Source organism: Platichthys flesus, chromosome 18, assembly GCF_949316205.1.
Source record: "Platichthys flesus chromosome 18, fPlaFle2.1, whole genome shotgun sequence".
Lineage (NCBI taxonomy): Eukaryota > Metazoa > Chordata > Actinopteri > Pleuronectiformes > Pleuronectidae > Platichthys > Platichthys flesus.
Window position 1 is genome coordinate 6,920,048 of NC_084962.1, and position 27,842 is coordinate 6,947,889.

Consider the following 27,842-nt stretch of genomic DNA (forward strand, 5'->3'; position numbering starts at 1 on the left):
TACATCTAGCTGCAAACGAGCACGAGCCAAACAAAGACAAGCTGGCAGATAGCCGCCGTTATTGTTGTCGTTTCTGATGCATTGATCATGACACAAAGCAGCAGTAGGCATACATGGAGTTAACTGCAATGTTTTACAATCGGCATTTGTGACTTAAGACGCCGTTTGCATGTGGAGACAGAAGAAAAAAATCTCCACTCTTGGTGTGGACAGGGTCTCAACCTGACTTTTGTTTTTCGACTTGACAGGTCATCTTTGTCTCCTCCTGACCTATATACAGCCAACACTTCAATGTTGAATAACTACAGTCCAGTCTATCTTAACTGATTATGAGCTCTGTCCTCTTCCATTGTAGTAATTTACACAATGAGAGCATTAACTGTTTTGCGTCCTTGGTTACTGCTCTGAGGATAATAGACAATGTCATGGTAATTATTATGCATATGCAACTGGAATTATACAGTAATTATTACTAAATGAGCTGTCTTTCTGCCGCCTCATCGGAAATGTATCAAAGCAGGCGCTGATTAATGTGTTTTCGTCGCCTGCATGCTAAACAAGAGATATCTCATCTCTACTGTACATCCACCAGTGAACAAGACCATCCACAACCATGCATCATGCTTCCTCACCACTGCTATAAGACAGCCCCTTGTTAAACTATAGTCACAATGACTCCTCATCTGAAAGCTTGTCGAGCCACAATCATTATGCCAAAGTTTCCATAGCCAGGGGCAGTGTGGTCTCTCCATGGTCCAAACCAGATTGTTTCACTGAGGCTAATTTCATGCAGCCAGCAGCTCTGAGTCAGTAAAATGGAGGCTGTTTGGTTTCCGATCACAACTCCAGCTGCAGGTCAGATCTGTAGACAAGCAGATTGAACACAAAATGCAATTTTGTGCATGCAAATGATGTAGCAGCCAGTTCATCGTGAAGGCCAGGCTTTAAACAAGCTACATTTGTGCTAATGATTACTCTCGCTATTCCGAAGCATATAACACTTAAGCAGAAACAGGGTCAATTTAGCGTGACTTTGAAATAAAAACACAGAGAAGAGTCGTATTAAACTGGATGTAAAACTTTAGAGTCTAAAAAACATTTTTGAATAATGACGTAATGGAAAAAGGTTTGGAGGATGAAACATCTTAAGCCCCTCCAATAAAGTTTAAATAGAAACTTTAAAGTGGCAACACTTATGGTCGCTGGTGCAAAGAGCTTCATATTAAAGGATAATTCTGTTTTTGTTTTTTTAATCCTGTCTTTATATTTGGAGTGAACAAGGAGAGACAGAGAGAGAGAGGAGACAAGCAGAGGAGGAACAATAAAGAATAAAATACACTGTAAAAAATGTGACGACGGACGATACCTCGGACACTACAGTGTGTGACCAGGTCAGAGGATCTGTCCCCTCTGAACAACAGCGCTGGGATGGAGAAATTCTTCTACGTGCCCAAAATAAACTGGAAGAGCCAAAATAACAATTTGAGCCTTTTATTGGTGGAAATTTGTGGACTGTCACAGTTGCCCCATGAGATCATATTGTATCGATTCTGCTGACAGAGACGATCTGTTGGACCAACTCCAAAAATACTTTTTAAGTACCACTCATTTAAACCACCTACATATATATATGGGTTAGGGTTAGGGTTAATCCACCTTTGGTACATGTCCCAGATCTCCATTCAAGAACGTGCTTTTGGTCAGACAGCTATTCTTGAACACAAATATGTTCCATCTTTTAAATGCTTTGGATTACCATAATCCAGCACAGGAATGGCAGACTCCATCAGTGACAATGCAAACCACTTTGTAAAGAAGTAATTAATGAGTGGAAGCAAATGTAATGGCTTCATAATAATTACCAGTCGTAAATTGAATCGAAAATTGGTTTTGAGAAAATGAAAATCATCAGGATCATAACTTTAATGTCTCCATAAACATCCATAACAGAACATTACGTAACATTTCACTAATATTATGGGTACAGTCTTTATGGTGCAGAATAGGACAAATATATCTTCTTATATAATATAGCGCCTTGGATTGACATGTCTGCTGTTTACACTGGATTTCAATTCTCCTTAAGATCATGGTGATCAACGCTGTATTAAAACGATCTTGCAGGATCTGAGGATAAAGATCTGCCCCGCTTACAACTTGCTCCTAATCTGCAACCTTAGAGTGGTCTATAGGTTCCTCTTTACTGTAATGAAGCTATTATTACCCACTGAACTGTCTCTGAGGATGTGAGACCCAAACTTACTTTATAAATTAATTAGTTTGAATAATATTGATTGACAATAAGAGACAGCAAGCTACTGCAGGTCAGAGATGGTGTTTGAAAAGCACTATCACTCCCGTGTGCAATCCAGCCTGTTCCAAATTCGAATTTTTTTCATTGAAACTTTGCCACCATGTGTCATGTGGCTAAATAAAGGGTAAATAGCACTAAAATCAATGTAATTACCCTGTCTGTCCACCCAGCCTACAAGACACTAATGCTACAATTAATAGAGGGGGATTGACAGAAGGATTAGTGCTTTTAAACAGACAGAGATTATTCCTCTGAGAAACTACACTCTGAGGATGGGATAGGAGAGGAGAGGAGAGGAGAGGAGAGGAGAGGAGAGGAGAGGAGAGGAGAGGAGAGGAGAGGAGAGGAGAGGAGAGGAGAGGAGAGGAAAGGAGAGATCCAACTCCCAGCAGATCCCAATTTCCCCTCAGGCTGTTTTCAGGAGTGAAAGGCTGAGTAAAAACAGCACATAATCAGACAGAGCCAGCGCTCAGAGGGAGAGGAACACATAAGAAAGGGACCGCAGTATTACATCACTGCATTCAATGCTTCCTCCTTGCCTCTTCGTTGACATTTCCTACTGTGAAGCGAGGTATCCTGGGTCAGGAATGATGTGTCACTGCCACAGCTGACCCATTACATCGCTTCAGAGGCGGTGATTATGTTGGCGAGCTAGCGAGACAAAAACACAGAGGCCCAAACAATAGCGGGAGGTCACCTTGATACAGCCGCCTGCCGGAGACAGCGCTTCAACGAGGGGAAAATGCCTCAATTACAACCAGGCACACAGTGGCTGGGCTGGGAAAGGGGGCAGGGATCCATGGATACGAGCAGAGAAGGGTATAAATCAAGGGGGGAAAAGGACGAAGGGTTTCTTAAGCCGACACATTTTATTTTATAAATGTACTGTGAGGCAGAACTGAGAAAGATCTGTCAGCCAGATTCCTGCTCAGTTCAGTTTAGTTGTAAACACATCAAATTCCAGCTCGTTTCTAACGTGAAATTACACGATTATTCAAAAACAATGAAGTGCAGGAGACAAATTATTCAGAATATTTGTTGTCTGAACAATTATTTTTGATGTATTGGTTAAAAATAAAATATCACCCACAATCCACTTGTTTGACCATAGATTGTCCTTTGCTGGATGATGCGTGGAACCGGTATTATGAGGCATAGAGTGGGTATCCTGTCTTAGCCTTCATATGTGTATGACCTTGGCCTCTTTAAAGCTATGTGGTGTCCTGACTGTGATTTAGGAGATAATAAGTGGTGATAATGGGGGTGGAACCTCATCAGGCTCTCACAGTCTGTGGTTCACAGGAGTTATGAGCTACTATTAGACCTACACTTGAGTCCAGACATCTTCCTGAAAATGTCCATTATGTTGGTAACACAAATGTCAGAGCAAACTGTCCTGTACACCTTCCAAATGGTTTTTCTCATAGTAATATATGAATGCGTTGCGTGTCCATGTGCAACGCTATTATCTGCAGGTTTGCTTGCACTATTATGAGGTTGTTATCATCCATGCAGACAGTCAGACCTCATCTTTTCAGCACCAGTTGTGTATGTCATGCATGTGAGAGCCATGTTTGCGCGTGTGCCTCCACCCAAGATTGAATTCTGTGGGAAAAACGCAACGTAAACAAAAGGGTAACGACAAAAGCCATTCTCTATTCTAGCAACACAGTTGTATTGCCAAGCGTGTTTGTGGGCGCACCACCTCCTCCTCGAGCTCTAAATGGGTGACATCTGACAGGCGTCAAGCTGAACTGGCAGCACTGTCCCATACACTGCCAGGGGCCTCCTATTTCTATCCACTGCGGAAAACATGGATTTCTCACCGAAACTCAGAGCCTGGTGTGACACCGCTCAAACACCCCCACCAGAAAGCGCCCTGAACCAGGAGCTTGTGAAGGATGCCAGTAATATTTGTCCAGAGGTTAAACAGATTTGTGACATCAGCGCTCAGCATTGCTGATGTCACATTCTGCTGCAGATCTTTACTTGAATATCTGTAAACCCGTTTGTTTTACCTCCATAAGGACCTTCATTTCAAATAGACTACTGTGATGCATTATTCACAAGCCTTCCAAAACACTCTATTGAGAGGATTCAGCCAATTCTGTCTAAAAGAACATTTTTGAAATGCAGCTTTCCTCAAATAATCCAATTTAAGAAATGAAGGACTGAGCTGCCCAATTCAAACACATTTTAAGGACATATTGGTTTATCCTTGTATACAACTAATGGCTTTCTAATAACATGAAAGGACATTTTTCCTTTTCTTCGGTGGCATTGAAAGTGAAATGGATGAAGCGGAAGCAGAGGAGGAATCAGGCAATCCAGACCAATCAGCTGCAGACTAAACATGGAAGTTGTTTCTCACATTAATAGTAAATACAGTGGAATCTTCTGGTCTCCAATGCTAATTAAAAACGTAATTAAATGATATATAACCTTCTCTTTAGGGTCAAGACTCCCAGAAAAATATTAATTATGTCATTTATTTTCCAAGGGCATAATAATTACCTTTCATGCACTCATGTATTAAATTGATTACACTGCACCATTAGGGTAGGAGACATATGAATGGTTAAATTCAACTTAGCCAAGTATGTATGCTGGATGTGAATCTATAGAGTCGTTTTTGCAACAGGCTCTTGAGTGTTGCTGATTTAAATTATTTAACTTATTCATTTTGATTCCATTGCAACTCTATTGCACCTGTGTTGCAGTGCAGCTCATGAAAGGAGTTGCTCAGGAACAGCGAGTCACATTTGATCTTTTTTCATGAGGAACATGTGATGCAAAGAGAGAATAAAAACACCTGGAGAAGACACTTCCACCTTTTCCTTTGCAACTTTGATTAACTTTTGACAACGGCTCCTTACTATTTTTTCTGCAAAGGTGGAGAACAACTGCGGCCTGATGCAGAATAAGATGATTCAATCTGACTCCATAAAAGATAAAGGATTAATTTCAGTGGGAGGAGAGGAGGCATAGGGAAAGGAAAACAATAAAGATGATTGCGTTAAAAAAGAGAGAAGTCACACAGTGTATTCCCCAGTCACAGCCACAGCATTTCTCTACAACTCTATCAGTCTCAGGAATTAGCTCTTGACGGGCTCCCTGAAGAGTCAGAGGCGGCATGTAGGCCAAAATATATATAAAGCTGTTCCTTTGCCCGGGGCTGTCCGAGTATTAGCAGCAAGCAGCCACTTCCTATGAAGCCGCATACAAATGCATTGATATGAAAATGTACATATATGAACGTACACACAAATGCTTGTTTTTCAGAGTGACGGAGAGAGAAGACTGCTGGACTGAGACCTTTCAGGGACAAACGGTGTGTGTGTGTGTTTGTGTGTGTGTGTGTGTGTGTGTGTGTGTGTGTGTGCCTGAACGATTGACATTCATCCATGCTGCACACACACATTTGTCATGTTACAGTCTGATTCCTGTGCAGCATTGAGGCACACACAGGACACTGGAGGCTGCACATATCATCCACATTTTAACATGAGTGGGGTGACTGAGGCACGATGCCCTCAGAGGTTCATCAAACTGGCCCCCTCTTAAAAAAGTGAGCACTATCATGATTAAATTAAAGTAATGGTAGAAGAAAAATAAATGTAAATGAAAGGCACAGTGAATTAAAATCGATTAAAATCGTATCGATTTCTTCATACTTCCATCCTGATAGTCAATGATAAATCATGTTACGGACATTTCATATTTTCATGTTAACAACATGAAGAGCATTACGATTCATGTTCAAAGCCAATCATAGAATTTAAGGGGGTTCTCACAAAACCGTGAGGGGCCCCCATCCTTGGTGGCCCCTTCTTAGCTTTGGGACCCACACAATCGCCTGTTGCATAAACCCTGAGAAGAGGCTACACCCAGGCAAAACTTTCGTTGAGATTATTTCTTATTTTGTGGTGATAAATATATCATACCAAAACAAATGTATCAACACTTGTTGCCAAGTGTGACAACACTGTTTAAAGACATTTAACACAAGTATTTTTAAAAGTGAGGATGATGCTGTTGCAGTAACATCATGGTTGATTCGGAGATTTGACTTGGCTTTTTTCTGTCTGACCTTGAGAAGGGAGAATTTGTTTTATCTGTTAAAAAGAGTTGCATATTTTAGAAAAGTTAAATTTAAATTTAAAATTCTAGTTTTCTAATGTTCAATACTGATACTTGCATTCATAGTGTTCCTCTAAAGCAGTTATCTACTTGTATTTAGAGAAACCCGTGTGCTGAGGATTTTTCTATTTTTCCTCCCATTCCTCCCATTCCTCCCATTCCTCCCATGCCTCGTATTGTGACTCTCTCGCCCCAGGTTCCGCAGGCTTGTGTCCCTGACAAGATCTGAGCTACAGTGGACTTCACACTTTCCCTAAGCTATGGCCCCATTCTGCCAGGAAAACCAATTACTTAGTGTTTCAAAGCCCTTTGAGTGCCCGAAAGGGGCCCATCATTTAACCATGAGACAGTCCGACTTCACTCACTCCCGGGCCTTTCAGCACTGGGTCATACCGACACGCAAATACACACGCACACACAGATACCCAAAAGAAAAACACATGAATATGCCAGCTTGAAAACAGACGTGGAAGGTTAAATCAGTGCAAGGAGAAGGAGACTGTACTTAATGATGTTGATCACTTCAAAATACAACAGAGAAAGAAAAAAAAATATTTGTGCTTCTTTGCTGGCATGCGAATTATATACCTGAGCATAAGCATTCAAATGTGTCTGTTTTAAAAAAGAGAAACACAATGGTTATCCACCAAGGAAGGGAAAGCATGTCACATTCTCCCTAATATTTAAAAACACTTTTAAAAAAGATGCCAAGCTCTCAAATAAACCTATACTCAAATAAATGTTTAACCAGTGTTAGCAGAGTGACCTCGCAGTGCCACAGGTGGGGTAAGCTTTCTACTGCTCGGGTGTCTTCTTACCACCATCACTCACTCTCTCTCCATCACACACACACACACAAACACACTCACACCAGCAGGTAAGCTCGTGCCCTAACACACACACACACGTACCCAGACACGCGTCAGGTCTGCTGTGCCAGACTTGGTGTCATATATTACCCTTTACGGGAATTTATCCCTAAGAAGAAGTTTATTCCCTGTGATGCATCACTGTATGCAGCTCATCGAGTGTGTTGTGAGGTATGAACCTTGAACACAAATATTCATTAGGCCGCTCCATTTGGCTTCAGTACACTCAATATGCTCATTCTTTGTCGGTCTTGCTCTATCTGTCTCTGCAGGATAAGTTAATGAGTCTAATGAGAATAAAGAGTGAAGGGGGGGAGAGAGAGGGGGAGACAGGGAGGGAAGGAGAACGAGGGGGTCGGGGGGTGGGGGAGACAATCAGATGTGCCTCTGCCCAGCCTTTGGCAATGACAAAGTGGAGCAATTATGCATGAAGGCTGTGACATTGACTGTGGCATCTCTTCTGCTGATCTGTTAAAAAACAAACATACTCTATAATTCAGCAAGGCACCCGCTCGGTCTCACACACACACACGTCTCCCCTGCCTAAGAAATTCAAGGACACAGATGATCATACTTTGACAAGTTAACAGTCGGCGCACACTGAGTTCATTTGCTGGTGTGAGCGTTTCACAGCAGGGGTCAGCAGAAGGTCAGAGCTCAGCCAGTGGGTGTGTTAGGATGGAGGGGGAAACGCATATCCTTCACGAGTTCATCACCTACTTTTAGCCTCTCAACTCTCTCTCTTGACAAGCGCACACACACACACACACACACACACACACACAAACACACACACAGCTTACTCCCTTAACAAAGTACTTGCCCATGGCCCCCAATACACTTCTCCACTGCCAAACCTGATGCTCGAGCACATGGAGATGGTCCTCTGAAAAAATATTGATTATTGACAAGTACAAGCCCTCAGTGGCTCTTGCTCAAACTCTATTTATGGACAATGGAGCTCTATGGGCCTGAGGAATAAGTTATAACATGTCATTGGCTTCACAAGCGCTACTTGCTTCATGGATCTCTTCATTGTCGGTTGGGGGTTTCAATGGGATTTGTTGATAATAAGAAAATTCAGAATCTCAAGAGACAAATACCAGTGAAGTTGTTAGTTGTCAGCTAACTAAGCTTATTGAACATGTGAACGGCAGATTATGTCCATTCCCTCAACAGATGCCCTTGAGCAAAGCATTTAACTCTAGGTGCCAGTCCTGAAAATGATCATTAGGGGGATCACACAACTACAAACCCACTTATTTTTATCCTCTTGTAATAAAAAAAAATGCAGGGGACGCAAAGAAAAGAAGAAAACAACACAACATGACAGCTGTTTGTGAAACAGGTAACCTCTGTCAGAAAACTGAAATAATTAAGGATCTGAATAAATTAATCCCTCCAACTGGGCTTTAATGAATCTAACACTGAGTGATGATCAGATATTATTTTCATCATTAAAGCCCCAAAGAATTCCCATGGCGTCGTGTGAAAAATGATACACCAGAAACTGACGAACACCTGTAAAAATCATCTGTGGGGTCAAAACATTCCAGCACCAGAGCATTCTAACTCAGCATATCAGCTGATCAGCTGAGCAGCCAATTACCAGACTAATTATTGCCTCTTGCAGATCTGTCAAGCGGTGCAGGCGCAGCGTAGCGGAGATCAATACGATGGGTTAATAGGAGCAGCACACACAGACGTGCATGCACACCGCTGAAAGGGAGGCAGATGATCAAACACCATCCGATTGCCTCTGCAAATCTCTCAGAGGACCCGAAGTCAGGCACTGAGGCAATAGGGGTTAATGGGTGTGCTGCAAGTGCTTTGAGATTCCCCTACAAGAACATGCAAGATGACTCATTATCAGCTCAGCTACACACAAATAAAAAAAAAAGAGGAGATAGAAGCGTTAAATAATGTTTTGTTTACCTAGGCCTTCGGGCAGGGTCAGAGCTAGGACTAGTGGAATGAAAGCCAGCATCGCAGAGGAGGAGGGGACGGAGGGAAAGGTGGAGGGGGGAGACGGGGAGTAAACGGTGCTGAACTTCGACTGAACTGGGAAAAATGGAAGTGAGAGTAAGGGATCAAGAAAGAGATGAAAATAGGAGGGGCGGATGATTTAATCGCGAAAGAAGAACAACTATTTCCCCATTTTTCAAAGCAGCAAATTATGTGAAACAGGGGTTGACGGAGAGATGAGGATGTAGAAATGGAAAAGCGAACTGATGACACTTTGATAGCCAAATAGGAGGAACGGGGGGAGGTGGGTGTTTCGACTAATGGGTTTGAGGAAACAAGCAAAGAAGGAATGAAGAGGAGAAAAGGTGTGGGTGAAAGAGAGGACGGTGAGGCTGAGATGGATTTGATAGGAGGGGACTTCACGGAGCGTAGGGTGGAAAAGGGGGGGTGGGAATCTAGATAAATACCAGTGGAGTCCTGCTATATATCTTGTGACAGCACCCAGGATGAAAGATACCACTGACTACACAGGTCATGTCCTCTACTTTTTTTTTCTGTGTGAAATTAGAGGCTTCAAACCTTACACTAATTTTACAGTCTGCTTTCAGTAGTAGTCATGTAGTCATATCTAAAGATTTACAACATCTAAGCTACAATGAAACATTTTATAATGAACAAAATCAGAGTATCAGTGTCCAGCATAGACTGTATAAAATAAATGAAGCCAAAATATCCTGCATACGAACACTGCCATTTTTCCCCGAGGACCTCATTTGGATCGGGGGATTGACCAATTAGACGTCAGTCTAAGCCTTAAATCGTGTTACCCAGTATTTTCAGCATCAAAATAAGGGGTATGAACTTGAACACGTCAGTGTGATACAGTAATTACATTACAAACCACCTTTGAGAAAAATATATTTGACTTTTTTTTATTTGGTCCATATTCCATATGCTAACATGGAGGAGGCCTGAGTGTAACCTATACCTATCATGTCTTCTATCTTTATATAAAGTCTACGGTGGTTATGTAATTTCCAGCATTCCAGCATTCCACAGCTCTGTTTTACAAAAGACAGTTTTATGTGTATATTCGTGCATGGCAGCTGGAGGATGGATGGATTAGGTAAGAGGTCGCCTTGCAGTTCAAATGTTACTGGTTCAATTCCTAGGTCCTACAGAGAGTGTGTAGTGTCTTTGAACAAAAATCGAACTCCTAACTGTTCCTGAGGCTGCAACATTATATGAATGTGTGTGACTGTGTGTTTGAATTGGTGAATGACGCATATGGAGTTAAGACCTTTGATAAGTTGATAGACTGAAGGACTTTTGCAAAAAAATCATGTATGAAAGTGTTCGTTCAATTTGTAAAATAGTGATGTATAAATAAATTAGATTTGACTTCATACAATACTCTTGTTCTTGTTCTGTTGTATAACTGCTGTTTCAGTGTGCACGCTCACTGAGAGTCACATTTCCTTTCATGTGCTCACATATTCGGCGGGTAAAGCAGATTCTGATTGAACACAAGGCTATGGCCATGACATTAGAAAATTATTCACGTCTGGATATTGGTGCAAAGAAACCACAAAGTCAAAACCGTGGCCGATTCGCATTCATATTCAACCCAGCAGCATGAAGACCTGTGCAATCATCACAGGTTCAAGGTAGAACGCCAAAGATCAGAGTCAGCAGCTCACTATTCAAACAAAAGTGTAATCGATCACTTCTGGTCTTGAGTTATGCTGTCGAGTAACGGCTAGTAAAGTTGTTTTGCACAAAACATTGTGATTTCGCTTTGAATAAAACATTTTCATCTAATCTAAACTGGAATGGCACATAGTCGAGTGCATACCTCTGCCAAGGCCAGGCAATCCTACACAGGTATGTCGAGCTCTAGTGATAAAAAAGGAGAAATGATGAAGGGAAGTAGCTCGACCAAATTGTACAAATTCATGGATCTCAACACCATACACCTGCCAGATGCTTACATCAAGATCCAAACCTAACCATCAGAAAATGATATAAAATGCGAACGAATGCAAAGTGAGGAAAATTTAAAGAAAAAAATGTGGGTGTGGTCCTTAAGCCAGATCAGTTCCAAACTTTAAAGTATTCTTCCATGGTCCTTTGTATGTAATTCCTCTGACCAATGAACGAACAATCAAACAGTGAAAATAAAAACGTAATTGGCAGAGGCAATAATTAGAGACCCACGTACATAGTACATATTCTCTCTCTTCCAAGGCCAACCGGCACAAGACTGTATACACATGGCTGGATACGTTCAAAACAAACACACAGACATAACCACACATAGACTGAAAGAGAGAGGGAGAGAGAGAGAGAGAGAGAGAGAGAGAGAGAGAGAGAGAGAGAGAGAGAGAGAGAGAGCAGCATTGGGAGATGATCAGCGCTTGATTATCTTCCCCTCAGTGCAGCGCACCCTAAGCAGAACCAAATCGGATGACTTCATTAGCATATCATCTGCATAATGGCTCTGCCAGAGCAAGGGCACTCGCCTGCTACGTGGCTTCTACCAAGTCTTGCTCTGAAGAGGAGGGTTAGGGTTAGAGAGTCTCTTCAATTTGGGTTATAACTAAGCAAAAGCTGGGGCCTCTTTGAAGCCTTAGACATCTCAACTGACCATTAATTGAGGGTGCGGTAAAAAAAAAGGATGACATTCAACTGAAGATAATTTCTCTCCATTGTGCTGGAGTTTCCTCGCTGATATATCCAATTATAAGTCTTTCTGCAGCAAATTAAAGTATGAACATGTGGGCATGGATGTTTGTTCAGTGAATATTAAATGCATGATTTTCTATTTTAGTATTCTTAGCATTTGTCTTTCGCAAATGACCTGAAGAATGTCTGGTTATATATATAAAACTGTGGAATTATAATGATAATAAAATCAAAGACCTGGTTATGAAATGATCAATTTAACGTCTCCTATTCTATTCAAACAAAAGACCACCGACAAAAGCAGCAGATCCTAGCCACTTGTATTTTCCCCCTCACTTCTCCTCGGGATAAAAGCCACGCAATATCATCGAGGCCCTTGGAATATGTTATCTCTTCGAATGGTGTACAGTGAAAGGTTTCCACTTCTCATCTCACAAAAGTCTGTCCTTGGTTTCTGTTTGAAGAGCGACAATTCATTTTCACCTATTCTTTAACATTTCATATTACTTACTTGTCTTCCATCACTTCTGCTTTTTTTACTCTTAGAAACCTGTGCTGCGTTCATTGTAGTTCACAGGTCAAATTTCAACCACTTGAGTCTCTGGTCTGGAAAAATTGGTTTTAGCTCCTGTCACTTTAAGCCAAGTCTGCTGTGATTGGCCAACAGTGTAGGAAGTGTCGAACCTCCGCCCTCACTTCACCTGGCTTTGTTACGGGATGTGGCAAATGTGGGGCATTGTGATGTCACATGGGACAGGACTATTGCCGAAGTGTTTCAGGAGTCCCAGAAGAAGTGATTTCAAGGAATTTGGAGTTTCAACATTGCAGAACTTGTACAAACAAACAAACAAACTATTTGTTTTTGCGTTTGCTAAAATACAGTATGTTACACAAATTTAGGTGAAAATATAAGTGAGGCACTGGAAAGCCACAACAAAATTGTTTGTGAAATCATTTAAGCCCTCTCTCAGATATCATAGAAACTAAAACACAAACAAGCGGGACTGCAAACCTAGCTTCCTTGGCCGAGGTAACAAACAGCGGATGAATTAAATAAAAAGAGAAACAGGGAGAGAGCAGGAGGAGAGAAAGAGGCAGTGGTTTCGGCATTTCCTCCCATTCAGCTGCCATGTTTGTTTACTCTCTCCCTGGTGTGAACATCTATGCATGGCTGCAGCCATCACATCTACACATGTCACCCCTCCGCACAATCACACTAACGCTTTGCACAAACACACCCTCTTCCACATACTCCTAAGCCTTTCTGCGCCCGTTCTTAGACTCTCACAATGCAGCCCTCCAAGCCACATCTTAACCTAGTTCTTCACATAAATCCTACTCATAAGGTCTCAGGCAGTTCGCAAACAATAGCGACACAGCATCCTTCAGTTATCAGCCAAATGTGTTCACTCAGGGTCCTACTACTCCTGCATGAAAAGCTCGCTGTCTAATTAAACTTATATGTATCTTGAGATGAATTTGTAGTTGCACCTATGTAGCAGGATTTCTGACTAGTGAGGCATGAAAACATTTTTGTGCGATCATTACAGATAAACAGACTTAGAAGGTACAATGCAGTTGTATGTTTGTGTAACGTGTAAGTAGATTTTCTTTTCATTACTGTGCAACGTGCACACGGTAGTTCAAATATACCGTGCAAAACATCTTCAATGCTTTGCTGAAAACGCGGCTTAACCAAGAGCAATATTATTTTGTGTGATAAGCTGCAACGCAAATAAAAAAACAGGCAAATATGTCAGTTACATATTCGCATGTTCTCTCCCTTCCCCTCTTCCCCTGCCTCTCTCGCTGTTGCGTAACCACTGACGCACTCATGATCCGTGAAAAAGTGGGAATCAGTCTTGCTCGGTTGATCCCAGAGGTCAGCGGCAGAGAGAGGGAGAGGAGGGAGGAGAGCACAAGGCCAAAAGAGAGGGAAAAAGAAAGTGAAGGCGGGAGAGACAAACCGATCATAAAGCTGGCCAGAAGAGAGTTGGTGTCTTGGTAAGAGTTTAGCAATGCAGCTGCAGTGTTTTTTGGGAACCTCTGCCCCTTGTCTGGGGAACTGGAGATGGAGGAAATGGCTCAGACCAAAAGGGGTAAGACAGTGCGAACATTGCATGGCGGAGAAAAATATAAACTAAATGGAAATGAAGGAGAACGGAACAGAACTGGAATAAATTATACACCAAAGAGAAGTGAGGGAAAACATGTAAAGGAATCAGAAGATAAGAGTTGGTTGATATCGCTCTCGTGCTTTAGTTGCAAATGTAACACAACCAGTAAAAAAAATCTACGTTATTCCTTAAAAAGATAAAGATTTACAGACACAAACAGAACTGCTAGTTTCCTCCGGCTTCAGGGCCGAATTCTGAACCGTCTTTCTTTTTTATAAACTGAAAGGAAACCCACAGGTGTAGAGGAAGAGCTCAGTATTCACAGCTCATACTTTCTGACTGCTTGAGTAGCAGCCGGTCAATGTTGGAATCAATTTGACCAGTGCCCTTCATTTTTAGCAGCTTCGAAATCCACCTGGAGGATGTGGTGTGGTTTCGGGCCGAGCAACGTGAGGAGGCAAAGTTAAACTCAATTTCAGGGCGAGTGTCTGGCGATTAGGAGCCGTTTATCAACAGCACGGCCAACGCGCGCCAAGGCCAATAAGGGCCAGCTGGTGCTCGGAAGCCCGGGCGTCTGAGGCACAACATTGCCTCTGTGACACTGCACAGACGCAAACCAAACCTCTGAGGACACAGAGTGCCTATCTTTACCTCGTGCCTTACAAAGGAAACGTAGAATGCCTCTTTTCCTACACTTATTATGTGTCAGTTGGTTAAGGGCTGCATTTAGAGGAGAGAGTTGCTGAGACAAGTTTTCTATCATATTTGATTCTTTTTTGAGCAGGACAACAGCGGCGAATCGGTTCCGCAACAATTTGCGTCTGTAGAAACAAAGCAGTTTGACTTCCCTTAACGTCGCCTCCAGAGAGGTTCCCCAACGAGTGCTGCTATGTGCAGTAATAACCCTCCCAGCTGTCAGCACCTAAGCTGTCTTAACAGATAACTGAACAAGATGGCAAAGCAGAGTTGGTGCATTAAAGAGTGTGAGGAGCAACGGCTTGGTTTGATATGGACAGCGAAGATCAAAGCATTTTTGCGTGTGAGTTCACAAACCTGATATTAAACCCACCTATTCAGAACTAATTTCAATGTGTGATAATGACTTGTATTGTATATTTCTAGATAATTGCATTTTAACATATGGAAAAAGTTTCTTTGAGCATTGTTAAAAGCGTTGTATTAATAATATGTACTTTAAATAATGTCTATTATATCAATATACCATCAGTATTATAACTGGTTTCCACGGGTGTAATTGCATCATCATAGACCATTATTGAACATTATTATATAATAATAACTTTATTTGTATAGCACTTATCTAAACGAGGTTACAAAGTGCTTCTCACAAAAGTCCGTGGCAGAATGAAGAATCCATTGTAATAAAAGATATTCTGTTCATTCCAATGTAAGAGCCATATCTATCAAATAAAAAAGGCAAGACTTTAATTATATGTGGTTCCCAGAACAGCAAATCAAATAATGCAACACCATGTGATGCACTCAATGGAAAAAGTGAACACACTAAAGTTTCACTAAGTTGTTCACTATCCAAGATCGATATTTTGAAGGGGAGCAGTGTCATGGTACTGTTAACTGCCAGAAAGTCACTGGGATATCTCTGGTTTAGTCATCAGAGTAGAAGCTCTGAAGTGAATGGACAGAACTGTACGTAAATAAATCCCACTGAAGTCTGGCAGCATCTGTGGACGGGCACTAAGCAGCAGTACTCCCATCTTGAGCCTGACTGTGATGCGGGGCTCATGAATGTCCACAGTACTTTGAACCGGGGACACAGACACACGAGAAAAGGGTAAGGAGGAGGAGAGGGGAAAGTAAGAAAGGCCAACTAGAATACTGAAGCAGACAGAGATGAATAGGGTGGGACAAAGGCAGGAGAGGGTGAGGGAGAGAGATGGAGTCAAAGTCAGAGAAGGGGTGACAGGCGGCGAGAGAATATAAATATATACGCAGAGGGAGGGAGAGCAATAGAAACAGCGTGTGACAGAGGCAGAAAGCAAACTCTTGTGTGTGTGAACTTAGCGGCAGGACTTTGAGGGGATAATTAGGGAGAGTGACTCTACAAGCACAGAATAAGTTCTCAGTCCTAAGCCTTCATGTGGCGGATTAGACTCGGGCTGAACTCCTCACTCCTCTTCTTCCTCCCTTGCAGCGCTCTCACTGCACACTAAAGTGGACTCGCCCTCATTGCCAGGTCATGGCCGAACCAACTTCTCTATCATCTACAGCACAGGGAGAGAGTCATTATAGAAAACAACCGTGCACGTCCCAGTTCCCCTCATTAGCCTGCAATAATGTCCAATATATTATCCTATTCATCATGTTAAGTACAGGATATCATGGGACTTTCATTCAAATGAGACAATGCCAATAAGGTTAATTGTATGTGGGAGGCTTCAAGAGCAAGTCTGAGTCTGTCACTTAGAAGAGCGATTATCACATTTAGATTTAGCACTTTGCAAATAGTATTTGTGTTCGGAGGAAAGTCATTAGGTAATACTGGCAGCGGGACCTGCGGGCTGTAGCTTAGGGTTTCATTTCTGACCTTGAGCTGCACCGTCAAATCCTGATTTGAAAGTGCATCATTGATGAGACACGGGGGGAGAGGATTATGTCACAAGGCAGCGAGGGCAAGAGGTTTTCTTGGTTCACACAAAACTGTTGGTCAATGCTTTGTAAGCTGGTCCCAGCCGTAGTAGTTTGAAGAGGGCTGTGATATTTAGACAAAAGGTTTATCAAAAGGCAGGAAGCACAGGAAACAGCGTAATATGAAATATGAATTTTTGATTAAGACAGATTTGCGATGTCAAGAATTAAGACATGGGCAAAACTATTTGTACCCCTTAACTTATACAAAATAAACTAATTTCACACGCTGCTCAGTCCCCATAAATATACCAGATATTTATAAATCAAGATCAATTAATAATTCAATGGGGAAACTATTGAAAAATGCCCTCTCTGGAAATATTGAGGTTAGATCAAAATAATTCCTGATTCTGCCATGTGAACCAGGTCTGCACCTCTTTATATACAGTTTTTGGTCTGCACCACACTTAGAGGATTTCAACCCTGAACCATTCCGCCTCCTTCCAACAAATTCAATGAAAATCTATTCAGTTGTTTTTGTATAATCTTCCTTACATAAAAACAAACTGACAGAGATAAAAACATAGCTGTCCTGGCGGGGGTTAAACTACTGGGACCCATACCATGATACTTAGTAGTACAGACTTTCTAGTACTTTTGTAGTTCTTATTTGAGATATCTAAATTTTTTCTTTTAGAAGTTTGTGACACTTTTTTGAGCAAACTGCTCCAGTTCTCTCAGCTTTGATGGGTGCCTTCTCCCAGCTGCATGTTTCACCTCTTTCTACAGATGCTCAGTTGGATTAAGATCATGGCTCACAGCAGGGCCTCTCGGAGCAGCTACTGTTTCCGTCTCATCCACTTTTGGCTGCTGTTAGATGCAGTGATTCGAGGCACCCTGAGCCAGACACAGCAACGAATTCCCATAATGTAACTGAGCCTCCTCCATATTTTACACAGTGAAGAACAGAGCTTCGGTGAACATCAGGCTCATGTGAATTACAAAAACCCTCTATTGTTGTTTCCTCTGTCCATCGCGGCATTCTCCCAGACGCATGGTGATTTGTAAACATGCATTTGAAGCAAAGTCCAGTCACACTTCTTTATGTTTCTCCTTCAAAGGTGAGCTCTCCCCGGGTCGCCAATTTCATTCAGGAAGCATCGTACAGTACAACCAGACACTGCTGTACCTTGATCTTGTATCTGTTTTGAAGTTGTCCTTCGATCTTTTTCCGCCATTCGAACTTTGCTTATGTTCAATCTGGGATAAATTTCCTTTTGCAGCCACAACCAGGGAGGTGGCTATGTTCCATGGACCTTAGACTTCTTAATAATGTTAGCAGCCGTGGCTCCATGGTCATCAATCTGATGGAGAGGGTCTTTATCTAGATCATGGATTGCCAATTATTTGTCTCTCTTATCTCCTCAGATCCTTTTTCAACTTGTCCTTGAACACCATGATATTAAACAGCATAACAAGGAATCGTCTCTATTCAAATTGACTGAATCGCTAACTATATAATTGAAAACAGCCCCGATACTAATTGAAGACAACATTCTGCTTGAAGTTAAACAACACAATCTACACATTTATCACCACTCTCTAGATGGTAGCCACAATATTTCACAGGGCATTTTGAGGCTTTTGTAGAATTATCACGTATTCAGCCGTGTTAATGAATTCAGGGTTTTTATCTAAGCCAAAGAAAATGAAGGTTTAGAGGTGTAAGGGTTCCAACACCTGGTAGGCTTTGTCTGTAACCACCACATAGTGTAAATGCAACACTTTAGGTACGATTGGATTCAGACTGTAAATAGGATCTCAGATTGGAACATATAGGCTCACATGAAGACTGCCCTTTACTCTTTTGTATTATTCTTCCCCAAAGCACCAACAACAAATTCAGTTATTAAATCCTATCATTTGTAGATAGAACACTTTTTTATAAACTGTAAATAGAGATATTATACGTGAGCCTTATACACTTTATATATCTGCAGGTTGATGTGCAGCATGAAACTAACTGGAGCACAGTCGCTCATCCACTGCCATAGTTTCTACAAAGTTTGCTTTATCTTCAAAGCTATGCATCAAATAAAGTTGCATCTCTGAGCCAAGAGTGGGGACTGAAACTTTCTCGATAGATGGCGCGGATTTGACTAGAGGGTTGACAAGGTGCCCCATATTTTCAATTTGAAATATGTGGCCTCACACACTGGACATCCTCCCCTGGTCCCTCAAAATGTTTCTCTCATTCTTCACCGTCACCTCCTTCCCCAACTTGCTCTCCTCTCAGGTGTATACTCTAGTCTGTTTTCCCCAGCCTCCCAGTTACTGTGCTCTATGCCCAGTATGTACATACACACAACCGCAGACACATTAATACAATGACACAGGGACAAGCTGGGAAGAACATCTTCATTTTACACATTAGTATGTTACAAGAAAAAGTCATGCAACAAGTTACGTAACATAATTTATTATCCTACAAGAGTTGAGCAATTTAAGCTGCAATTCTGACACCTTTGTTCTTTAAGTATCTTAAACTAGTTGTTCTTTTCCACACATAGAGAGACAATCATTCAGCTCAACCCAGGGGGAATCTAATGTCCCTTGTTCCTCTGATGGATGTTGGAGGAGACTGGAACGCCCAGAGGAATCCCCGACTACACTGCATAGCAAGGACCAGAGCAGTGCATCAAACCAGGGTCCTTCTCGTTCTTTTTTGCAATAACTACACCACTGAGGGATCCTCTCGGTCCACCTGATCGGCCCTTTGCTGTAATATGCTGATTAGGTAAGAGGAGGGGAATTCTGTGTTTGGTTTGCCTCATCCAAATGGGGTAAACAGAGGAGGTTCTGATACCGTGGTCCAGAAACACACAACTTTCATTTACTTCAAGGAGTAACTGACCAATCTCAACTGTTCCATGGTAGCGTAGCATCATCCTGACTTACATTCACATGAAGTCTTGCATGCTTCGGTTTCCTCACGCAAAGACAGAGGGTGCAGGAGGATATAGATCCATTATCTGACTTGAGATTTTGATTATCAGCCATAATATTGTAACCATCCGAGGAAGAATGACCACAAATAACGAGATTGTATACAATGTGGGATGGTCATGTACAAGCTACAAGCCTGTATGATATCTAGCTCCTCGCAAGAAAATTTTTTTAAACGATGTAGTACTTCACTACCCACAAACCTCAGGTGAGCTCAGTGTTACCATGAAAAGGTTGACTTATGGGTTTACAATAGTTTATGGGATTAGTATTTCCTTCAGTCTTAAAATGATTTTGTACACAGTTTTGTTCCTTTTTCCCCATTTTCCCTTTTTCTTTTGCTCCGGGTACATCTTTTTTTTTTTTTATTAACGATTCACCTCTCAGCTGGTCGACCTGGTTCCAGGCCTAAAACTCTTTCCATAAGGATTTTCTGAAAGTCAACACACATCGTTCCTTAAACTGATATCAATCATGGCCATAATTTACTGTTTTGCTCTATTAAGCTAAAGGACACAACTTACACACACACACACATAACATGCATGACAACATGCCACTACACAGTGTATCACATTGCCTTCATAAATGAATAATGAGGATAGTCTCTGCACAACTGCCACACATAAAGGCCAGTGGTATGACCTCATTTAAATGAAGCCAAATGTCAGGCCATATTCACCAATCAGCTTCTTCTCAACAGACGCATCCAGTTGAACACACACGCGTGTGCCTCATCCTCGCACAAATAGCCCGTCATGAATATTTATTTCTGGCAAAGACACTGAGTAACCCGTCGCCCATCAAACGATGACTATCGTCATTTTAAATTTAGCTGTGATAACCAAGCGTAAAATCTCTCTCTCCGTCTCCAGCACCGACACAATCTTTCTTTCCCTCTCTCCTCATCTCGCAGCTCAATCGCTCATCCTTCATGCAACACTAAATAAAGCACTCGTTAGCTGGAGAGCATGAGTCCCCTGATTTTCACGTTCTCCCCCAAACACACAGATGAGCATGTGCTAACATTAATGAATACACTTAATGAATGATTAACCAGTGGCTGCACAGACAAAAATTCAACACACACGCTATCGCACACAGCTCTTGAAGTGCATATTACAGTAAGAAAAAAGGGATTGCTGTACCTTTGCCTCTACCTACAGATTTTGGAGAAGAGAAAGGATCCGTAGAAATTACAGAGTGAAGAGTGTCATCCCACGCAGAGCCAGGGGAAGACAGCAAAAAGTAGGGATACACTTTGGTTAGTCTAACGCGTGCCTGTACACTGCCAACTGACACTTCCATGCAAAATGTTGACAATCATGCAAATGGGGAAGAAATGACAGAAGCAAATGTGGGCAGCACACAACTGACACTGATTTGTTGGGGTATTGCTTCTCTACGCTAAGGTCAGTCTAAAATCTAATTGCACATCCTCTGGAAAAAAAAAAAGTGGTACTGGCAGCTCTTTGATGTCAGAGTCGCCCAGTGGCCGCCATTTGTTGTGGCCAGGTGTGTTTGAGGCGATATGGAAATGAGGAGGAATGCTCTATTGACCTCCATTGTTATTCAGAGGTGATAAAAGAACGAGATGAATAAAAAGGGCTTACAGCACCGTTAATATAATCGCTTCCTCGATGATGGGACCTCTACGGTTATCTCCGTTACCTTAAAGGTCAACACTGTCAAAGCTGTTTGCAACTGGCTGACTTGCATTATATGTGAAACCACAAAGAGAATTTACATTACATTTGTATGCAAATCCAGAGATCCTTGCAAGGCCAATGAAGTGAGAAAATATTTCTGTAGAAGATTCCAACGCAGGCCTCCCCTTGGATTTCCACTATTCTGCTGTTCTGAATACTGATGGACTGAAAGATGCTACAAATTTAAGAATATGTTCAATGACTTTCAGCATTTTAATGCCAATGTTCTTATAATCATGAATGAACTGTGAATATTAGAATATTTCTACCTAGAAAACTCTGTCTTACACTAAACCTGCGTTCAGACATGCACTGAACTCCCGATACTCTACTGATAGGATCTGGAGGGGCTGTATTTGAGAACGCAGATATCCGAGCCGGTTGCTCCAGACTTTCTCCTTAGTTTCTCCAAAACAAGAAAGAATACAAATATCTAAGGATGATAAAAGAGGTGCAATATATGTACACAGATGTCAACTTGGAAAGACAGCGGGATTATAGAGCCTTCGGTGATGAGGGCTGACGCCAGTGTTGATGTGCTGTGAGTGCACCGCCGTGGAATTCATACATCGTGTCTGGAAAAACAGCTTAATAAAGATCATGTGATCTTGTTAAAAAGTAGTTCTTATCCTTAGGAACTACTAAAGCCTCCCTGAAGATAAGTATATTTTGTTAAATATTGTTTTCAAGGTCAATAATGAACTCGAAATGATGTATTTCTATAACATCTGTTCATTGTACAGATTGTAGCTATGGATAGGCAAAGATTTTGGTGCCGTTAAATACTTTGGTTTAAGTATTATGTTAGAGAACTGTGACAGTTACAATTTTAACGTCATCAACTCTCCTTCTCCCCCCACTACCCGGTCAGTGCAGAGGTTGAGCCCGGAACAGAAGAGTGTGTCACTGCACGTTAGCCCCGGAACTGAGAACAGTCCACAATTATGTAATACACAGAAACCTGGGTGAACCAAGGGTGAGTAGACACAGAATTATAGAGAGAGAGAGAGAGAGAGAGAGAGAGAGAGAGCAATGAAGGTGAGGAACATGCCATGCTGCCATGCACCCTTCCCCACCAACACACAATAACAAACACACACACCCTCCCATTTCTCTGCAGCAACAACAGGAGCACTGCAACACACAAATGCACATGGACAGGTAGCCAAGGCACACAGTGCAAAAATTACGCCCCAAAACCAAGCCAGGCGGTGAACAAAAAACACAAGAGATGTACAAAGAAAAGAAGAGAGTACCTTGCTCTGCCTTCAGGTGTGCGAGGCCTTGAAGAGGGAAATCAAACAAGACAGGAACAGAGAGGAGACTTGAGGAACAACACCACACCAATACTACACTTGTATTGTTATTATGCATGCTTTGCATGACGGCAAACCATGGCTATCACTCTAAAAGCAAAGCTTTCCCGAGTGCATTGGGAAGCTTTTGAAACAGACAAATGGCTAATAAAGAGAGCAACACAGTATGTGAATGTAAAGCAGCACTGCAGGTTGTTTACTGAATAAATGTCTGTTAGAAATGATGGGACAAGATTACTGGGACATCTTAGCTCGTCGTTCAAAACTGAATGCATTAATGTGCGTCTTTTTTTTAAATCCATTACATAGTTTGATATGAAATTAGCTGCTGCAATTCAAATGGAAGTATGGCCTGTCCTTCTCGAGACTCACCTGGTTTTCTCTGGACTGCTGTGGAGATGTCAGAAGGAAGGAGAGAAAGCAGAGAAGTCCTGCATTAGTGACACACAACAGCCGCTTTTGCATGTTGGCTTAACATGCAAAACATACCACACATCTAAGCATTGTATTTCCCATGTAAGGAGCAAAGAGCTGCCCCTTTACATGCCCGAATCAAAATCACCACACCGGTGTAAATCCCTGTGGAGAGAAAACACGTAAAGCTTCATCTGTCCCCATCCTTGCAGGGAACCAGATTGACAGGAACACTTTTAAGCAATCAACACTTTCACATTTTTTGAATATTGACACAATAACATCATATTCCGCTTCCTGGATCGCACAGATTTCCTCACACACTTGAAAAAGAGGCATAAATCCACACTCCCCAGAGGATTTATGGTGTTGTGAGGTTTGTGGATCCTAGGACGCTCCTTCTCAGACCCATATCTTTCTCCTCCACTTCCCCTTTCCCGCTCTTTGCACCCCCACCCATGGCCGTTTTCTTTACTATAAACCCCCAAAACCCACTCCTCGTGGTTTCTCAGGGGAATGCTCACTGCTGGATTCCGGTAGTTCACTGTCTGGCATGGCAAAAGAAATAAGCTGCACGTTAAGCTCCATCACTTGCGGCAAACATCCTCACCAGGATCACACCTGTAGATGACACCCTGTGGTTATCAAACATGCCAGACTGATTTAGGGCACATGAGAGATCACTGGGTGAATTCAGTTTCCCTGTTATATGTGGTTATATGTTGCACTCTGATCCAGGATCAACCATTTGAACCTTGTGATTGTAGTCGAAAATGGAGTTATAACATTTCTGTACAGCGTCTGAAGGGCATCAAGGACTGACTGCATTTATCTCTACCAAGGCTGTTTCCCTCCACTTGATATAACTGGGGATTTATTTATTTTGTATCCTTGACAGAATAAAGTCCTTGTTAAATGCTAAATTTAACAATATCAACACAACACGATTTCTATCGAGGCGGCTGGTGAAGGCGAGGTGAGATTTTCTCCTGTTTCCTTTAGGGGAGTCCAAAATGGCTGCTGCTTCTCCTCCCACATGAGGAAGGATGACATTGGTGGAGGAAAGAGAAGGACGACACTTGGATGCGGGGGAAGGGAGACATTGGCCGGCTGATGGACAGCAGCGCAGCTCCAACGCTCCAAAACTGGCCAACTTAGGAACCCTGAATGTATGTCCCTGAACGAGCACGCACACGTGTGTTTTTTTCTGACTCTGCAAATGCTAAGTAAGTGTGTGTGTGTGTGTGTGTGTGTGTGTGTGTGTGAATGTGTGTGTGTTAAACACTCATTTACCATGGAGATAAAACCCTTTCTCTTGATGCGGCAGCATCCAGAACAAGCCAATGTGCAGTGGAGGACATGTGGTCCGAGCCTAATCCCCTGCTCTATTTTACCAGCAGCTTCAACACTCAAATCCAAACATAATTTTCAGCTTGGGCACTAGACACAAATGCCCTCTGCACTGGAATCAGGCAAGTCCCTGCACCATTTTCCCCCTTTTTTTCCTCCTGACCTACTTTTTATAGTAAGATTATTGTAACTGTCATTTTTTTCCATGTCTGTTTATTAATCCCCAAAGCTAAGCCCGAAGGCACCATTTCAGCACTTGCTTAACAGTTTGCTTGCCCTAGCCTTCAATTTCTAACCTTCCATCTAGCCTGTGAACATTTTCGAAGCAAAAGGGGGCGTTAAAACTGTTCTTCACAAAGACAAGATGTAGGATTGAGGAGATGAAGGATAATTTTACATATTCATTACACAATCCAGTGCAGTTTTTAATAACCTTGACCTTATGCAACTGAAAAAACCCTAAGGTATTAAAGGGACTTCATAATGTCACCCCCATTCATTTCATTGAACAGAATGAGGGACAATATCCAGGTCATTACCATAGAAGACACTGATTTTTTAACAGCTAATAACTGGAGCGAAATTGTGTTAATATTAAAGATGACTCCCGGAAAGAAACAGTTCAGAATGTCATCACCACGTCGCAAGACAAAAGTCCGGAGCTGCAGCAGTGGATATTCCTGCCCAAGTCCACACGTGTGGCGAGCAAGTGGTGAGTGGTGTCTAATTTCAGCTCGTTGCCCTGACACAGTTAGTCACGCTGATACATCCTGATCCACATGGGAGGAGAGACTGAACATGTGTTTTATGGCCAACTGTTTATATTGCTAAGCCGCTAGCCGAGCTGGACTGTTTGGGACGAGCTGCAGGAGCTCAGGCTGCGTCGTGCCTTTATCAGTTTTGTGAAATACGAGAGGCTAGCCCAGCTGTCAAATGAAGCAAGGAAGGCACACCTAAATAATGGGCGAGGCACGTTTTTCTCATATCTCATCTCGCATCTTAATTCTTCCTACTTCTCCTATTGCCCCTCCTGGCCAGTGTGCTAGCTGGCTACCATTAGGAATACGACAGGCAAAGTGCTTCCGAGGCCCAGTCCACTCAGTCAGTCAGCCATCTGCGTGCTTTAACGAGCAGCACCGGGGCCTCGTTCTCCGCGTGTATGTGTGCTTATGTGCACGACTGTAAATGCAAATGTGTGGGAGTGCATGCATGCAATGCAGCCTGATAATGTAACATATAAATATGCACATGTGTGACCGATTGCTCGTTAATGTGCAGTGTGACCAACAGGATGCCAACACAGACAGGTGTGTTTAGCGGTTGTTCACATCCAGCTGCTGACAAACATGTCATCACTCCGAACCCTGCTCCACGGTTGCTGGAGAGACTAACTTGTGGACCTAACAATAAAAACATTATTGCGTGAAGTTGCCGACAGACAGTTTGAATTGATGAAGGCGTTTGTGCAAGCATCTTCCGGGGAAATTGGCCATCTCTGTTCTCATTATCCTCCTAATTATGGTTCCCAGTCTCCGTGGCATAATCAACAATCAGCCACATCAGGTAATGGGGCGGCAGAGAAGAGCGGCAGTCAGATCCACTGGGGAGCAAACATGACTACCCTAGCCCTGAGTGGCTCTCTCATTGCCCTAAAACAGAAGAAAATGTGTGTGTGTGTGTGTGTGTGTGTGTGTGTGTGTGTGTGTGTGTGTGCGTGTGTGTGCGCACGAGAAGACACACAGAGGGGAAGTAAGCAGGGGGTGGTTCATGTCCTACAGCCATCCTCCTGGGACAAATTAGGGTACAACAGGCCTGTGGTGAGTTTACTCGTCATACTTGCTCTGCCCAGCAGCTGAGATGTGACCATCTCCTTCCCTGTTCAAGCTGTCGGGCTGAGTCTTAAAACCTTGGGTGTTTTAACACGAGGATGTCATAGTTCCCATGTCAGTTCTGAGGAAGCTCTCAGACAAATGGACCACCTCCTCCTCCTCCTCCTCCTCCTCCTCCTCCTCCTCCTCCGCCTGTTTCTCCTCCATCGACTGCTCAACACAGGCGATGAGCAAATGGGATGAAGCGAAAAGGGGGCAAGTCCAGTCCGTCCGCTCGACTGCTCTGCAACCAGCACATTGCGTGCTGTCCTGAACCATGCCACAGGCTAGCGCTCGGGATTTAAGCTCCGAACAGCTTCGCTTGAGCAGCAACTGATCGGACATATTATGAAACCAAATGCAACAAAACCACCACACAGAGCTCTGAATATGCACATTTTAAATGCAAGTTATAATGGTGACAAATAGGAATAGGAATGTCTCAACTGCATTAGACACAGTTTAGAATAGCTTGTAATCAGCCCTGTTGCATTCAGTGAGCATTCCCCTGTTTTTGGATCTAGATGGAGTCCTCCCTCAGCCATGTCAGTCTGATTTAAGCAGGCAGGAAGTGGGTCAGCAGTGGAGGAAATTTGACATGGGTCTGTTCACACAAAGTTATCCTTTAAAATCCATACACATGAAGACAGGAGTTAAGTCAGGTTACAGTGAAATTGTGGTGTCCCTGAGTGACTGATCTAAACATGAAAAAAAAGTATATTTTATGTTGAAGAATATGAAGTGGGGTGTTTTGAAAGATGTAGGTTTGAAAATCAACCAGCCGAGCCATCCAAAATTAAAGTAGTTCAGTGTACAGAAAAAGTAAAAATTATAATTTTTTGTATTTTGTTGATTGTGAAGGAAAGAAAGGACCACTTTGAAAAGTGGGTCCTGCATTATATATACCTTTCACCGGGCAATTTGAGCATTAGCTGAGAGAGAAAAAAAGCTTTGTAAGCCTGTATCTTGGTGGTGTGTAGATAGAATAGTGTAGAATATTGTCAAAGTGCTGCATCTCATTTCCCTCCCCCCCAAAAAGAGAAGGCCTTGGCAAAGAAGCAGAGAAAAAGAAGATTAAGCTGTTTCTCATCCAAACATTGTGTGTACCTTCAGGTCCCTGCACCACCTCGCAAGAGCTGAACACATTTAATGGAGAAGAGAGCTCAGTGTTGTAATTTTAGCCATATCAGCCAATATCCATCTTAATCAAAAGTAATAGATGTGAAGGGAGAGGAAACGCTGAGCACATCACCTCCAATTTAACTCCTACATGAAATACGAAGACTTTCTAAAAGAAGCTGCAACCTACAAAGAAATGCTCTGCGTCCTCTGTGAATTGCATTAAATCTGTCACGCACATGGGAGTTTGGCTGCCCAATGCGTCATATACATTTCACTGTTGTGCAATCAACGCACATTTTTCAAGGCATTTCATAAATTAAGTTTGGGGTGGCACAAATCACATTAGGTGTGGCGGGA

General features: G+C 42.4%; 1 protein-coding gene across 1 annotated transcript in view; it reads right to left on the reverse strand.

Moving 5' to 3' along the window:
* Positions 1-27,842, reverse strand: part of LOC133973714 (neurexin-3b) — a 271,954-nt gene that overhangs the window by 238,280 nt on the left and 5,832 nt on the right. The window contains exons 3-5 of the mRNA XM_062411736.1: positions 23,104-23,121; positions 22,672-22,698; positions 20,855-20,866 (exon numbers count right to left, since the gene is read on the reverse strand). Of these exons, the coding sequence (XP_062267720.1) occupies positions 20,855-20,866; positions 22,672-22,698; positions 23,104-23,121 (57 nt within the window). The remainder of the gene's footprint in view (positions 1-20,854; positions 20,867-22,671; positions 22,699-23,103; positions 23,122-27,842) is intronic.